Below are 17500 nucleotides of genomic sequence, written 5' to 3'. Positions count from 1 at the left end.
GACACATACACTTGCACATAGACGCATAAACACACACACTTGCACATTTTTACACACACACACACACACATACACACACACACACACACACACACACACACTCACACGCACACACACACACACACGTCTCTCACCTCAGACTGGGCTGAAATAGTTAACCCCGAGGAACTGAGAGATTTGGAGAAATGAACCCAATCCATTTCAATTGTTTTTTTGTTTTCTTTTCTTCTTCTTCTTGGGGCGTGGGGGGTGGGGGGTGGGGTGATGGTAGCTCCATCTGAAACAGACCCTCCTCCTCAGGGTGGTACATGAGTCAGGGGTTTCTTAGCAACGGATGGCGACCCAGTCAGAGTGGTGGGGAGTGTTGGAGGCAGGAGGTGGGCCAGTATGAGAAGTGGGAAGCGGGTGTTCCAGATGACGAAGCTTCTGTATTTTCCTGCCTCTCTTTTCCAGCCTTTGGTTTCATACTTTATTGTATTTTCCAGGGTTTGCTCCACACACACAGGCAGATGGAGGCAGTCATATGCTTATAGCGCAATACATTCTGTGTCCATATCATTACCCAAAACAGATTTGTCTGAGAGCAAGAGAGAGAGAGAGAGCGAGAGAGAGAGAGAGAGAGCGAGAGCAAGATTTAATTGTGAGAGGACACTCATGCACTGTTGAACAGAATAAGTAAGTGTGTGTATGTGTGTACGGTGTATGTGTGTGTGTGTACGGTGTGTGTGTGTGTGTGTGTGTGTACTTGTACATATATCCTTGTGAGGACCAGTTTGAGTGGCTTGGAAAAGTGGCTGGTCCTCTCTTCTTCAAAGGGCTGTTTGAGGGTTAAGACCTGGTTTTAAGGTTCAGGTTAGAATTAGTTTTAGGTTAAGGTTAGGGTAAGGGGCTAGGGAATGCATTATGTCAATGACTGTCCTCACAAAGATAGAAGTACAGGTGTGTGTGTGTGTGTGTGTGTGTGTGTGTGTGTGTGTGTGTGTGTGTGCGTGCGTGTGTGAGTGTGTGTGTGTGTGTGTGTGTGTTTTTCGCGCGCGTGCGTGCGTGCTTGCCTGCCTGCGTGTGCGTGCTCATGTGAGGGAGAGTGTGTTTCATAGTAAGATGAAAAGTAGATTGAAAAATTCAGAACTACATGCTCTTTGCAGACTCTTGACTGCAGACATGTTTTAGACAGCACTTCATGAGCTGTGTGTGTTCTGTTTTGGGCAGCAGACATATTCAATGAATGATTTAATGGGACATTAAAGAAAGTGGAGGAGGGCTTGGTTCTGGATGCATGAAGTTGTCTCTCTCTCTCTCTCTCTCTCTCTCTCTCTCTGTCTCTTCATCTCTCTTACACACACACACACACACACACTATCACATGCTAGCGTTGCTTTCATATAATAAAGCAGAGATGAGAAATGTTAGTTACATGAAGTTTAGTTCTTCAGACATCACATCTTTGCATAAAGGACATTGAATATCTGATATTATGTTGATAAAACTCGCAGCATTGAATATCTGATATTATGTTGATAATACTCACAGCATTTAATGCAAATGAAAGCAAATCCACTGTTGCCCAAAAGACGTAATACGGGGTGGTACCCATCAACCCACAAATTAGAAAAGGCTTTGATGTGTGTGTCTGTGTGCTCATCACTGATTGCTCTATTGTATTCCACTCTACTCTGACTCTGTCTACTGTATGTGTGTGTGTGTGTGTGTGTGTGTGTGTGTGTCCATGCCACATGTGTGTACGCTGCTCATAACTGCACCTCCTCTGGAGATGTGTTTCTGTACTGACGTCAGCAGAGTCGTCCACTGTCGTCAGGACCGCGTATGTATGCCTGTGTCGTGTGTGTGTGTGCCTGTGTGTGTGTGTGTGTGTGTTGAGTGGGCTGAGCAGAGTCGTTTAAACAGCACTAGACTAATCTTGGTGTGACGTGTATGTTTGATTGTGTTGACCGTGTGATGGTTATCTCAGAGGGAAAAGGGAGATTGGCTCACTCATTGCTATTAGGTTATTCTGGAAAGGAAATACTGCTATTAGGATACTGCCTATAGGAAATTTTGCAGTTACACACACAGTGTATCTGTCAGAAATCTCTTAAGCTTTTTACCTTTTTTATGCTTGTGTTTGAGAATTTGTGTTTTTAAATATGTGTTTTTGTGTGTGCGTACGTGTGTGTGTGTGTGTGCGTGTGTGTGTACGTGCGTGTGCGTGTGTGTGTGTCCTTTCAGATGGTATCAGTGTCACCGGTCTGCCCATCTCCAGTCCTCTGAGACAGGTTCTAAAACCAAGAACTGAAAACAAACCAGTCAGCACGGACACCAGTAAGACTGAGTTCAGTCACATCAAGGTAGGACACCCCCCCCCCCCCCAACACACACACACACACACTACACTACACACACACACACACACTATACACACACACACACACTACACACACTCACACTACACACACTCACACTACACACACACACACACACACACACACACACTACACACACACACACACACACACACACACACACACACACACACACACACACACACTACACACACACACACTACACACACACTGCACACACACACACACTACAGACTCACACTACACACACACTACACACTACACACTACACACACACATATATTCATACACATGCTCACAAACACACATCACATACACACATCTGAACCAAAACGCTTCTAAAAACACATCTCACATTGTCTTAATGAGTAGACTGGAAAGCTGGTGAAGAGAGCAAGCTGCATTTGTCTGTACCGATTAAAAGCTAAAGGCTGATCTGCACTGGAACCAAGGCCCTGCCGCTGTCCGTGGTGCTGTAAAGACTTTGAGCTGCGGTGATGCTGGAGCACGTTTACAATCTGGAAAACTGTGGATGCTGACAAAACTATTTGGTTTTGGAGGAACAAGCGTTTGGGGATGCGGCACAGGGCGGGTGAGGCTGCAGTGTTACCATGACAACTGCTGCAGCTGGGTCTCTTTTGTGTGGTTACTGATGACAGAAGAGCGTCCGTGGGCCGCGGGAGATGCCCAGACCGTCTGTGAGATGACACCGGTCCCGTCTCTGTGAGATGATTCTCCTGACTCTGTGTTGACTCATAGGGCAGCGAGAGGGGCTCTTTTTTTCTGTCTCACAGGTGGTTGGCTGCCTGGAGAAGTTTGGATGTAATGATATTAGGCTTGAGGTCAGAGCCACGGTCTGTCTGCTGCGTGTCAGAAGCGCAGTGATGTCCGGTTTGAGAGGGAGGGCTGGAGAGGAATGTAAAGCATCAGTTTGTGAAGAGGATCCCTAAGATTTCTCTCTCCTCTCACAAAGGCACAAAATGAGATTTTGTTTGTTTGTTTTTTGCTTTTGTGTGTGTGTGTGTGTGTGTGTGTGTGTGTATGTTTGTGTGTTTGCGCACATACGCACATCCTCATATGTGTGCGAAGCATGTGTGTGCGTGCATGAGTATGTATGTCTGAGTGTGCATGTATGCGAGTGTGTGTATGTGTGTGTGTGTGACGCTGTGTGTGACTCTGTGTGAGTGCGTGTGCACGCGTGTGTGTGCTGGATGCTCAGGTTCACTGAGTTTCTTTTGACTCAGCTGACTGCAGGGTAAACCTGCTGCCTGAGTCTATGACTCATCTGAGCGTACTCAGTCTCCACGGAGACACATTATTATCAGTGTTGTCATTGCCCAGTCACTGCCCACACTCTCAATCACACATAACACAATCAAGCAGGCTATTAACACACACAGACACACACACACACACACACACACATACACACAGAGTGAGAGACAAGGGCTGAATTAACAGGGGCTGAGTTATTGTTGTGGTATATGATACGATTGCTGTTATCTGGAGGAATATCTGTTTCTCAGAACTATGTGCCTTCATTAACACAGTCAGAGCCTCTTACAGTACTGCTGAGCAAACACTATCTCCTCTGGTAAAGCCAGTCAGTGCAATGCAGAAGTGGTATGCCTGTGGGATCGGGTTCTGTTTGATAACCAGACGCGGAGAGCTGAAGATCCCCATTACAGGCCAAATTCTCCGGCAGGTTCTCCTAAAGGCTGAAATGTTTTACCAAGAGAAAACATGACCCTTAATGTCCATTACTGTGTTGACAGTGAGTTCTAAACTATTTTTTTGTATTCTCTTGTTCGCCTTTAGCGGATTTAGTCTAGGTTTTGAGCAGTTTTCCAGTTTGTTGAACTTTACATACAGACATATATACAGCTCTGGAAAAAATTATCAGTTTGTCTGCTTTTACTATTTATAGGTATGTGTTTCAGTAAAAGTAACATTTTTGTTTTATTCTATGAACTGCTGACAACATTCCTCCCAAATTCCAAATAAAATGATTGTGATTTAGGGTATTTATTTGCAGAAAATGGACAACTGGTCAAAATAACAAAAAAGATGCAGTGTTTTAAGACCTCAAATAATGCAAAGAAAACAAGTTCATATTCATTTTTAAACAACACAGTATTAATGTTTTAACTTAGGAAGAGTTCAGAAATCAGTGGGAAGAGTTCAGAAATCAGTAACCCTGATTTTTAATCACAGCTTTCATGTGTCTAAGCATGCACTCCACCAGTCTTTCACACTGCTGTTGGGTGACTTTATGCCACTCCTGCCGCAAAAATTCAAGCAGCTCGGCTTCGTTTAATGGCCTGTGACCATCCATCTTCCTCTTGATCACATTCCAGGGGTTTTCAATGGGGTTCAGGTCTGGAGATTGGGCTGGCCATGACAGGGTCTTGATCTGGTGGTTCTCCATCCACACCTTGATTGATCTGGCTGTGTGGCATGGAGCATTTTCCTGCTGGAAAAACCAGTCTACAGAGTTGGGGAATGTTGTACGAGCAGAGGGAAGTGAGTTTTCTTCCAGGATAACCTTTTACTTGGCTTGATTCGTGCGCCCTTCGCAAAGACAATTCTGCCTGATTCCAGCCTTGTTGAAGCACCCCCAGATCATCACTGATCCTCCACCGAATTTCGCAGTTGGTGCAAGACACTGTGGCTTGTAGGCCTCTCCAGATCTCCATCTAACCATTAGACGACCAGGTGTTGGGTAGAGCTGAAACTTGGACTCAACAGAGAAGATGACCTTACTCCAGCCCTCTACAGTCCAATCCTTATGGTCTTCTGCAAACCTCAGCCTGGCTCTTCTTTGCTTCTCATCGATGAAGGGCTTTTTTCCAGCTTTGCACGACTTCAGCCCTGCCCCTAGGAGCCCGTTTCGAACCGTTCTCGCTGGTGCACTTCACCCCAGCTGCCGTTTGCCGTTCTTTTTGTAGGTCATTTGATGTCATCCGTCGGTTGTTGAGTGACATTTGAATGAGGTGGCGGCCATCCCGGTCAGTGGAGAGTCGTTTTCGCCCTCTGCCGGTCTGAAGCTTTGTTGTCCCCAATGTCTGCCGCTTGACCTTGTTCTAATGAGCCGCCATCTTTGAAATTTTAAGGATGGAAGCAACCTTACGCTCACTGTGTCCCTCTGCCAGTAAAGCCAGAATGGATCCCTTCTTTTACACATTCAAAACTTTTCTTTTCAACTGTTTTGCATGGTCCAAACTTATTATTTTTTTTTTTTACTCCAATTACTTTTGAAGTACTACCAGCGCTGTTTTTGCCATCTAGCTGGTCCTATTGCAAAAGGATAGTGATGACCATAAGAATGTTTTTTTTTTATACTTTTCCTCGTTAAATAAGATTTGGTTCAGGTGATCACCTAATCAATACCTCATTAAGTGGAATCAGGTGTGCTTGTGTTGGAATTCAACAGACACTAGGATGGAATGACTGCCATACATGTAGAGATGCTGATTTAAGTGAAATGTGGCGCGGTCTCTTAATTTTTTTTTTTCCAGAGCTGTATATAGAGAGATATAGATAGATAGACAGGTAGACAGGTAGATGAGCAATGAGCAGTGTTTTGTACTTTGGCAGTTTCTGTCAAGCGGCCTGGGTGTTTTTTGGCTGCTTTGTGTGCTGCTGGGTTTGTTTCTAAGTGGGAAGGATGGCCGTGGAACTCACTCACGGGCAATTACATGGCTGGCCGTGTGTTGGCGGTAATCTCAGAATCCTTTTGTGAGTGCGCGGGGACGCCGGCTTGGCTGAGCTGGGATGGATTATTTCAGGCTTTGGGATTACATTGTCCATGCTTCGTTTCTTCCAGCGTGTCTCTAGCGAAGGGATACTAGAGATTTTGGACATTAATCTGGGGCCTCCAGCTTGTAAAGTCGATCCACTAAACCCAGTTCCCTGCCTTTTCAGTAACATCTCGTATTGGGAATTCTCGGTTTTTTTTTTTCCCTCTGATATGGCCCTGCCTGAGGAAGGCAGACTGCTTGTTCAGAATCCATTCGAGTGCGTGGGTCTGCAGCTCTGATATGTGAGGGTTGACTGTGTTGAGGGTCGTCGACAAACATGAGAGTGTCACTCTTTTAGTTTTTCCTCCTCCTCTTGTCGTTCTGTTTTTTGTTTTGTGCATCTCCTCTTCCGTTCTGCGGATAGTCGGAGGAGAGGGTTTGATGAGAGGCACTTTTATTCATTACTCTGACACAGAGAGGTTCACTCTCCTTCTCTCAAACCCTTTCATTAATTAACCAAAACAAAAGAAAAAAACACTTTATCCCTCTGCATTCACAATCAAACCCACTGATTTTTGTGCTTTTGTTTTTATGTGTGTGTGTGTGTGTGTGTGTGTGTGTGTTAAATGTAGTGGAATTGGTCCTGTATGTTCCCTGTGTGCGTGTGTGTGCGAGTGTGTGTGTGTGCGCGCGCGCGCGCGTGTGTGTGTGTACGTACATGCGTGCATGTGTGTATGTGTGCGTGTGTCTGTGGCTGTGTGTGTGTACGTGGTCTCTCGGCCACTCAAACATGAATAGAGGAGTTGTGTGACCCAGACTTATCCAGAGCAGTAGAGTCGAACGCTGCAGTCGGTAGAGAGATTAGGCCTGTGTAACTGAGAGTTTGAGTGTTTGTGTGAGAAAATGTATGTGTGTGTCTGTGTCTGTGTGTGTGTGTGTGTGTGTTTGCGTGAGAGAGAGAGAGAGAGAGAGAGAGAGGGAGAGAGAGAGGGAGGGAGGGAGGGAGAGAGGGAGGGAGGGAGGGGGAGAGAGAGAAAGAGAGAGAGAGAGTATATGATGTGTTTCATTGTGTGTGTGAGGAGGCTGAATCACTCACATCTTAGCTGTGTCTCCTGTGGACATGTGGATGGGAGGAGGAAGCAGAGGGCATGAACATGGAGCGATTGCTGGAGAGAGAGAGAGAGGGAGTGAACAAGAAGAAACTAATCAACTCACCTCTGTGACTGACAGCCATTTCCTGTAGAGGCATGAAAGAAACCCTCTGATTGGTTGACTTCTGGGATGGACCTATCTCCCCTCTGCACATGGTGTGGATGCTGTTGACTCGGGGGGGGGGGGGGGGGGGGGGGGGGGGGTACTGGAACCTGTGGCTGTTTGGACCAGTCGACTCTATCTTCAAACCCACAAACAGTCCTCTGACCGGCTCCCAGCATTATCCATAGACATCCCTTTATTCCGTCGTTTTCAGTACTTTTTCAGCCGTGCCTGAGGTTGACCGATATTTCTGAGCATGGACAGCTCTCTCAGAGAGAAACGCTGAGAGCCAAAGCCTTCCTCACCTTGGCAAACCGCCTCCTCACTTATTGCAGTTTTGAGAGAGGTGTGCCGAGCCTGGGATTCGAACCCCTGGCCTACTTGTTCTTCAACCCGTAAAAGACCGAAGAGTTGGTGGCTTGTTTGCTAATGTGCTTACGTCAGGTTAAGCTGTGAAATGGCTTTGATTGCGGTGGGAGGCCGGGCATTCAGATGTTTGTTAGTGTGCTTCTGAAGGCTTCATTTTCTCGTAAAGAGCTGAGCATCTCCAGAGACAGACAGAGCACAGCTGTAAAGCTTCTTTGGGAGTTTACGTGTCTCTGTTCTTTTCCTCTCAGACCTCATTTCTTCTTCCTCAGAGCTTGTTTTCTTTCTTCAACTTTGTTTTTTCTCTGAAGGCATTTTTAAACTAACATTCAGCAGTGAACACCATTAAGAAGGAGGCATTCAGATATCTCATCATCAGTAAGGGACCTCTTTGTGTGTGTCTGTGTGTGTGTGTGTGTCTGTCTGTGAGACAGACAGAGAGAGAGAGAGAGAGAGAGCGAGAGGCAGAGAAAGTCTGCCCTGTGCCAATCTGTGACAGTGAAAAAGCTTTTTAATAATTCCTTTTCAAGATAATCTCCTGGAGTCGTCTGTGGGAGAAATGCGAGACATAGATCGATGGGAGCGATGATTGGCTGATTGGAGTTCAGTGATGTCGAATAGCCGTGCTCATTTTACCCATTATCACAGAACCATTGTAACTGATCTCAGATAAACCACCCCTAAGAGCTTTGTTTGTCTATGTCCTCTAAACATGGCGCCTAAAGCTTCAGGCGGAAACCGGGGGGGTAACAACAACACGAGGATTGATAAATCTGTTTATTTTGTCTTCGGTTTCATTCCCATAATGCCTTCTAATAAGTCTCTATGTGGGAAATGTCTCTTATTTGTCCAAGTGATTGGTTTGTTTATTTCTTGTCGTATGTTTAAAATAAAGCTCAAGCTGGTGGTTTTTCCGCTTCTGTTTTTTTGCCCCTCCCCCCCCTCCCCCTTCATCCACAACCAACACAGACTGACAAATAATCAGTGTGAGTAAAGAGGGTGAAATGCGGATGCTTGAAGCGCATAATGTCCATATCCTGATATCTCCCATTGTAGTCGTGTGAGTAACTGGTATCCAGTTACTGGTTTTCACTCTGTATAGTGGTTACACTTTCGATTTGTGCGGCCACTTGTTATTATGCTATCATTGGGTCGACCTCGTTAACAGGGTGGCACCGGTTTGTTCCTCGACTGGCGTGTTTTGGTCAGGGCTGGTTCCGCTCTGGCGTGGTTGAGTTTGGTTGTGGGATTACGCTGGATCGTTCTAACTGGTTGGGTTTGGGTTGTGCTGGTTTGTTCGGCGCTGAATGGTTCGGTCGTTCAGTGCTGGTTTGCTCGAGGTTGGTTTAGTCTGGTCTGGGCTGGTTTGGTGGGGTCTGGTGTGAGCTGGCGGGTGTTGAAGGTTAAGTCTTTTCATTCTATTCTGTAGTGTAGTGGAGCATCGCATGAGCTGTGTAAGGCCAGAGGACAGGCTCCGAGTCTTTTTTTTCCCTTTGTGAAGCAGTGAGAGAGGGAGAGGAAGAGAGAGAGAGAGAGAAAAAAAAGGAAAGAGAGAGGGAGAGGGAGGCGGTTTGTTTCTATTTTTAGCCTGTCGGCAGGCTGTGAAGCAGCCACACTCTCACATTTAGACTGGGCTCCTGATAGGAGTATTTATAACCTTCACTGCTGCTGCCTGCTGGAGTGTGAACTGCTGCTTCAGAGAGAGAGAGAGAAAGAGAGAGGATGATGGAAGAAGAAGGAGTGATAACAGAGCAAGAAATGGAAGCAGGGAAGGAGGGAGATGCACTTTTTTCTTTTTCTTATTTTTTTCAGCTTTTGGACAGCTTCCATTTGCTGAGCGTTGTTTTGGGTTTTTTCTTTCTTTTTCCTATATAGTTGTGTTTAAATATGTATCACCTGATCAGCCAGTGGGCAGTAAAATTTAGCCCTCATTAATATGAAACTACACACACACAGACACACACACACACACACACACACAGGGAGGGGGAGAGAGAGAAGAGGAGGAAAGGTTATTGATGAAGGAAAGGGAACTTGTGGTTTTGCTTTGGGTTATTGATTAAGCTGCGTCATACATAATTAATTGGAGTTAAAGTTTCAGTGCTCCTTGTCTCCTCTTAGGCAGAGAAACAGCTTTACTTTAATATACTACACACACACACAGATACACACACACACACACACACACACACACACACACACACACACACACCATGTGTTAAGCCATAATCTATATACCATGATCCTCACAACAGGAGCAGGCCATGCTGAAACAATGTACAGCTCCTATGAATGTTACTGACTGACTGATTAATTGGTTGATTACTAGATTGACTGGTTGGTTGGTTGGTTGGTTGGTTGATTGATTGATTGATTAATGGATTGATTGATTGATCATTTTAACATCTTGCTCAGTAGAAAAGAGTGAGAAATTGAGAGCAGTTTAGCTGAGGGTTAAAGGCCCTGTTTGAACAGGTGGAGAACAGTTGAGAAATTCTCCATCATTTGCACTTTGCTTCTCCATTAGTGATCATCTGAAGTACAAACTGGACCGCAGAAATGCTTTTCGTCCTCCGGTCTATAAATTACAAGCTCTCTTTCACCTTTGACAAAAGAAAAGAAAGGAATAAATTAAAGACATGTCTGCTCGACACACTAGATGGTGTTAGTGAATTTATTTTTGCTCCTCGGCAGAATTTTAATGAGAAATACAAGGACCCCTCTGATTTTGTTCTGATGCAAGTTCATAACTGTGGGTTCAGCGTGGGGGGGTACAGCACTTTTCCTCTGGAACGTTCCGTTCCTTCTGCGTTTTCGTCTGGGCTTTTTTTTTTTTTTTTCCCTGAGTGGTTGGCATGATGTCTGTTGACAGATTAGGTTCTCACATGCTTTTTTTTTTGGTTTTTGGGGTTTTTTTTTCCCCCTCCTTGATATGTTTCTTCACTGGAGATTTCTAAGTCTCATTTGAGATTTCAGTAAACATGCTGATGGTATTCCTGACTTTAAGGAGGAAAAAAAGCTTAGCTGTACACTGATCAAATCATGCATAATTAAAGATAAATATTTCTGTCAAAAAAAAAAAGTTTTGTTTTTTTTTTCCATCTTCTTCTTTTAATGACAGCATTCTGATAGGAGAGTAGACACTGTGGTATTTGAGTCATCTTTTTACTTTGATACTTTCTGTTTCTGTTCCTCCATGTTCATTTTCATTTTAATATTATTTGCTGGCACTCAAAAAAGGAGAGTGACTTCAGTTTTGGGTAACTTTATTCTTGGATTGGTTTGATTACATTTCATGTTCAGGAGTAGAGAGAAAGGAAAAACCGTGCTTGCTGCAGTCAAATATTCCCCCTCCACACTGCTGAGACTGGAGATCCCTTCATCCCACATGTACACTCTCACTCACTCACAGAAACACACACACACACACACACACACACACACACACACACACACACACACAGAGGCCACTGGTGTGGTGTTGTCTGTGAGTGTCTGTATGGTTGTGGGTTTCTCTGCTAAATCTGCCTGTATATTTACTCTAGTATCTCACTAAACTTTACCCAGTCCTAACAGATATTGTGAAATATGAGTGTGCCAAATGCAACTCCACACACACACACACACACGCGCGCGCGCGCGTGCGTGCACACACACATTATTTCTCACTCCAGTGCTTCTGCTGTATAGCCCTTTTAACAGGCAATGAAGCATGAAGCTCTGACTCTGTTGCTCTTTCCCCTCTCTCTCTCTCTCTCTCTCTCTCTCTCTCTCTCTCTCTCTCTCTCTCTCTCTCTCTCTCTCTCTCTCTCTCGCTCTCTCTCTCTCTCTCTCTCTCTCTCTCTCTCTCCTCTCTCTCTCTCTCTCTCTCTCTCTCTCTTTCCCCTCGCTCTCTCTCTCTCTCTCTCTCTCTCTCTCTCTCTCTCTCTCTCTCTCTCTCTCTCTCTCTCTCTCTCTCTCTCTCTTTCCCCTCGCTCTCTCTCTTTCCCCTCTCTCTCTCTCTCTTTCTGTGTCTGTGTCTGTGTGTATGTGTGTGTGTGCCTGTGTCCGTGTGTGTAAGTTGCTGGTTCCTGGAAGTACTTACCTCAGAACTGTAGCAGGAGACTGACCATGATACATCATCACCATGATGACTTGCTGCTAGCCTGTCAGCACTAGAGCCAAACTCAACAAGCTCTGTCCACTAACCCCTAAAACTACTGAGACTAGCTTCCTCCAGTCGACCCAGACAGACAGACCGACAGAGAGAGACAGAGACAGAGAGAGAGAGTTTGAAAGAGGCTTTGTATTATGTGTTGTATCTGTGCGCCTCTTTTGTGTTGTATATGTGCGCCTCTTTTAAAGAGAAGAGCAGGATTGTTTGAGGGGGAAAAGATTGGGACAGACAGTCAACTCTTCAAAAAGAGGGATTCTCAACAACTCTCACGACAATCCTGATTCAACAAAACTGGTGTGTGTGTACTTTGTGTGTACTGTGTGTGTGTGTGTGTACAGTGTGTGCGTGTGTGTACGCTGTATGTGTGTGTGTATGAGCAGGTGTGTGTGTTTCTGTGTATGTGTGTGTGCATGTGTGAGGGAAAGAGAGACAGACAGGTGCAGTCAGGGTGTTCTTTTAGTCCTTCTGGTCTTTTGACTGGAACTCCTCAGGCTCTGCTGTTTGAATGCTTTGTCTTTCATTTCTCTGTGTGTGAAGGTTTCAGCAGCCTTTGGTTAATTTCTCACCTCCATCATGAAATGAATATTTGGAACACACACACACACACACACACACACACACAGACACATACACACTCATTTATACTCAGTTAGACTTTCTCCCTCTGAGAAATAAATAAATAGATAAATACAATGCTTCCTGCCTGTGCCAGGTAATCATTTCCACCTTTCACCCTCCCCATCACTCCTGCTGTTGAAGTCTTGCCATGTGATTTGTGATTTTTTTTTTTTTAGCCTTAGTGTCAGCCTTCACGCATCACTAACCTCATCAATAAGCCGTTCGATTGACTTTTTTTTTTTTTTTTTTTTTCCTGCCCCCACTGTGGCAGTAACGTAGCATTTTTTTTTCTCTTGCCAATTTAAAGTTTGCACAATATATCTATAAGTTCATTGAAGATTAGCCCTGAATAAATGTGATCTGCGTTCACTGGTTTAAAGTCACACGGTTTTCTTTTTTATATATATATATATATACATATATATATATATATATATATATATATATATATATATAAAGACAGTAGACTGCCAAGATAAACAACCCAAGGGAAACGAGGGAAGGGAAAAAAAAGAAAGAAAAAAAAAGAGAGAGAGAAGGAGAAAGAAATGTGATCCTAGTATCTCACCATGCAGTTTAAATATAGGAGAGATCCGTATTGCCGTGCAGACTTGTGTGGCAAGTTTGGATTTTCTGAGAAAGAGCAAGTTGTACGAAAATGAGTCATTTGACATCCGTCCCACTTTCAACTCACCTCAGCCAATTAGACACCCATCCTGTTCACCTCAGCCAATCAGACATTATGTTCACCTCAGCCAATCACACTTTAGTGACTCACCTTACCTGTTGTTATGGAGACCTGACTCAGTAGAGCACTTTGCAGTGCTCGTGTTTTAGACAATTGAAACTTGACAAGTCTGTTTTAACTTGCCTGAGGATTGGAAGAACTCATCATACAAAACAACTGTCAACAATAACAGGGTAACTGCTGAAAAAATTTTAAATGGGATAAAATAGTTAAAAAGTGTGGGGTGGGGGGGACCCTGTAAACTCAGATAAACTTTTTTTGTGTATTTATTTTGATGAACATTTTGAGGTTTGGGGCTCTACACTGTTTTAAAAGGAAGTCCAGAATCTCTTTACCCGCTCTGTCACTGTGTGCAACACAAAGCGGAGGGGATTTGATTTTTCTGCGGCTCTTTCTGCAGTCAGGCAGTGTGTGTGAGTGCTTTAGCTGGCCACATGGAAATGACAGTACCGTCTACACACATATGTTTTCTCTCCCTCGCTCTCGCTCTCTTTCACACACTGTACACACACACACACACACACACACTGCACCGATACATACAGCAGGTCTTTAGTTTTGTGCCTGAAGGTCAGTGTTACATTTTCTGATGAAAGTTAAAGTCTCATCTCTGGGGCTCAGGTCTGTTTTTTAGTTGTGAATTTAAAAACGATTTAGTTTACACACATCTCTGCCTCAGAGAGGGGGAGAGAGAAAAAGAGAGGGGGAGAAAGAGAGAGAGAGAGAGAGAGAGAGAGAGAGACTGTGTATGTGTGAGTGAGAACTGAACAGGTGCCAGACGGACAACTCTCACATGGGAGACAGCTTAATATCAGATTTACCTGTCCCTTTCATCCATTCTTCTCTCTCTCTCTCTCTCTCGCTCTCTCTCTCTCTCTCTCTCTCACACACACACACACTCACACACACACGCACGCACACACACACACACATACACACACACATACAGAGTAAATACTCATTCACACAGCAAGAGACATGCATGTGTTTGGATGACTTTGACTTCATGCTTTCCAAAATGTTCCCTCTTTCCTCAATTTAAATCTGTGTGTGTGTGTGCGTGCGTGTGTGAGTGTGTGTGCGCATGTGTGCATGTGCGTGCGTGCGTGCATGAGTGTGTGTGTGCATGTATGTGTGTGCGTGTGCATGTGTGTACATGTGTGTGTGCGTGTGTGCGTGTGCGTTCGTGTGTGTGCGGGGGTGTGTGTGTGTGTGTGTGTGTGTGTACAGAGATTTCACAGATTGGTGCAGTGAGAGAGAGAGCACTCTTATCTTAGCAACAATCAAATATGACATTTTTCATAAGGGAGTCTGGGCAGGTATACACACTCAAGAGCCTTTCTCACTGCTCAAGAGACCATTCACATTCATATCAAATTCACCTGTTAACAGCCCTGTGAGTGTGTGTGTGTGAGTGTGCGTGTGTGTACGCGCGTGTGTGTGTGTGTGTGTGTGTCTGTGCGTGCATGTGCGCGTGTGTGTATGCGTGCGTGTGCGCAAGCGCGCGCGCGCGTGTGTGTGTGTGTGTGTGTGTGTGTGTGTGTGTTAGAGACATAGAGATTATGCTTCCTTTTGGTAAGTTTATACTCTGTTAAAAGATTCTGCTTGTGTTTTCTCTCTCATGTTTATGTATTAAAGGTTGTTAGTCCGCTGTCTCTGAGTGTTTACCCGAGAAAAATGTCATGTAAGAAAACATCACATTTGCAACCTGATCTGTGTGTGTGTGTGTGTGTGTGTGTGTGTGTGTTTGTGTATGTGTGTTTGAGTGGGTGTATGTTTAAACGAGGTAATTGTTTTCAGTAATCACACTGAGATAACAAGATTTTTTCTTTTGTCTGGTGTTTACTATTGTGAGAATGACTCAGTCTGTTCAGTGTGTGATGAATTCAGTGTGTGTGATGAGTTCAGTGTGTTTGATGCATTCAGTGTGTGTGATGAATTCAGTGCGTGTGATGAATTCAGTGCGTGTGATGAATTCAGTGTGTGTGATGAATTCAGTGTGTGTGATGAACTCAGTATGACTGATGAACTGATGGATGCAGAGTGCATGTCAGTGTAACAGGTTTGGTCTCATTAACTCTCATTGTTTCCTCATAAAGATGCAAATGTTGGCATCCTTCAGTTAAACAGTGGAATACACCAAGCATGCAGCTGTTTTTTTTTTTTTTTTTTTTTGTCCCTCGCTGTTGTGAGAAACGCAGGAATACTGATGAAGACTTGCGTTAATGCACGTGGAAGCGACGTGACAAGAGTGAGCTGTGTATTTATAGGAATTTGTCTGATGAGACAAACACTCAGGTCCCCTTCCATCCATGTTCACACGTTCATTCACACACATGTTCACACACATCATCAGCACAATTCAAGTAAACACTGATCTGACATACAGCACAGCCACACACATGCACGCACACGCACACGCACACGCATACAAAGAAGAAATTTGTTTCTGTCTTTGTATGTGTGTGTTTTTTCTATGTGTGGTTTTTGTGTGTGTGTGTGTCTGTGTGGTGCGTGTTTGTGTGTGTGTCTCTGTGTGTGTTCCTGTATGGGGGAGCGAGACACACAGACCGTGATCTGCGTGTGCTAGTGTGGGGATGATGTATAGTAAGGGTTATTGTAGATGACCAGCAGTGCTAACCTGTTGTTTTATAAGAGAGAGGTCAGACGCCACACACAGACAGACAGACACACACACACAGGGTAAGCAGGTTATGCACTCAGAACTATACACAAGTATAGAAAAGAAAAGAAAAGAAAAGAAAAGAAAAGAAAAAAGATAGAGGAGAACTTTGGCTGGACGGGACATCTGCCGCTGCAGATGGCCCCCGTTTACAACAGACGAGAGAGAGAGAGAGAGAGAGAGAGAGAGAGAGAGGGGAAGAGACAGAGGGAGAGAGAGAGAGAGAGAGAGAGAGGGGAAGAGACAGAGGGAGAGAGAGAGAGAGAGAGAGAGGGGAAGAGACAGAGGGAGAGAGAGAGAGAGAGGGGAAGAGACAGAGGGAGAGAGAGAGAGAGAGGGGAAGAGACAGAGAGAGAGAGAGAGAGAGAGAGAGGGGAAGAGACAGAGGGAGAGAGAGAGAGAGACAGGGAAGAGACAGAGGGAGAGAGAGAGAGAGAGAGAGGGGAAGAGACAGAGGGAGAGAGAGAGAGAGAGGGGAAGAGACAGAGGGAGAGAGAGAGAGAGAGAGGAAGAGACAGAGGGAGAGAGAGAGAGAGAGAGGAAGAGACAGAGGGAGAGAGAGAGAGAGAGAGGGGAAGAGACAGAGGGAGAGAGAGAGAGAGAGAGAGGGGAAGAGACAGAGGGAGAGAGAGAGAGAGAGAGAGAGAGGGGAAGAGACAGAGGGAGAGAGAGAGAGAGAGGGGAAGAGACAGAGGGAGAGAGAGAGAGAGAGACAGAGGGAGAGAGAGAGAGAGAGAGGGGAAGAGACAGAGGGGAGAGAGAGAGAGAGACAGGGGAAGAGACAGAGGGAGAGAGAGAGAGAGAGAGAGAGAGAGAGAGAGAGGGAGAGAGAGAGTAGAGGGAAGAGACAGAGGGAGAGAGAGAGAGAGAGAGGAAGAGACAGAGGGAGAGAGAGAGAGAGAGAGGGGAAGAGACAGAGGGAGAGAGAGAGAGAGAGAGAGGGGAAGAGACAGAGGGAGAGAGAGAGAGAGAGAGAGAGAGAGGGGAGAGACAGAGGGAGAGAGAGAGAGAGGGGAAGAGACAGAGGGAGAGAGAGAGAGAGAGAGAGAGAGAGAGAGAGGGGAAGAGACAGAGGGAGAGAGAGAGAGAGAGACAGAGGGAGAGAGAGAGAGTGAGAGGGGGAGAGAGAGAGAGAGAGAGAGAGAGAGAGAGAGAGGGAAGAGACAGAGGGAGAGAGAGAGAGAGAGAGGAAGAGACAGAGGGAGAGAGAGAGAGAGAGAGAGAGAGAGAGGAAAAGACAGAGGGAGAGAGAGAGAGAGACAGAGAGGGAGAGAGAGAGAGTGAGAGGGGGGGAGAGAGAGAGAGAGAGAGAGAGAGAGAGATAGAGAGGGGGAGAGACAGAGAGAGGAAGAGAGAGAGAGAGAGGAAGAGAGAGAGAGAGAGAGGAAGAGAGAGCGATAGAGAGGGAGAGAGGGGAAGAGAGAGAGAGAGGAAGAGAGAGGGGAAGAGAGAGAGAGAGGAAGAGAGAGAGAGAGAGAGAGAGAGAGAGAGAGATGGGTTTGTGGGGGACATAGATCTTTAATCACACACACACACACACACACAAAGAGAGGAGACGTGATATATGTTTAGTGC

At 45.3% G+C, this 17500-nt stretch overlaps 1 protein-coding gene across 1 annotated transcript in view; it reads left to right on the top strand.

The window, feature by feature from the left end:
• Window positions 1-17500, top strand: part of trappc9 (trafficking protein particle complex subunit 9) — a 185120-nt gene that overhangs the window by 79054 nt on the left and 88566 nt on the right. The window contains exon 17 of the mRNA XM_030789265.1: window positions 2227-2345. Coding sequence (XP_030645125.1) covers window positions 2227-2345 — 119 coding nt within the window. The remainder of the gene's footprint in view (window positions 1-2226; window positions 2346-17500) is intronic.

This window comes from Chanos chanos, chromosome 12, assembly GCF_902362185.1.
Source record: "Chanos chanos chromosome 12, fChaCha1.1, whole genome shotgun sequence".
In the NCBI taxonomy this organism is placed as follows: Eukaryota; Metazoa; Chordata; class Actinopteri; order Gonorynchiformes; family Chanidae; genus Chanos; species Chanos chanos.
The sequence above is the reverse complement of the archived record's forward strand: the minus strand, read 5'-3'. Positions and strand labels throughout refer to the sequence as shown.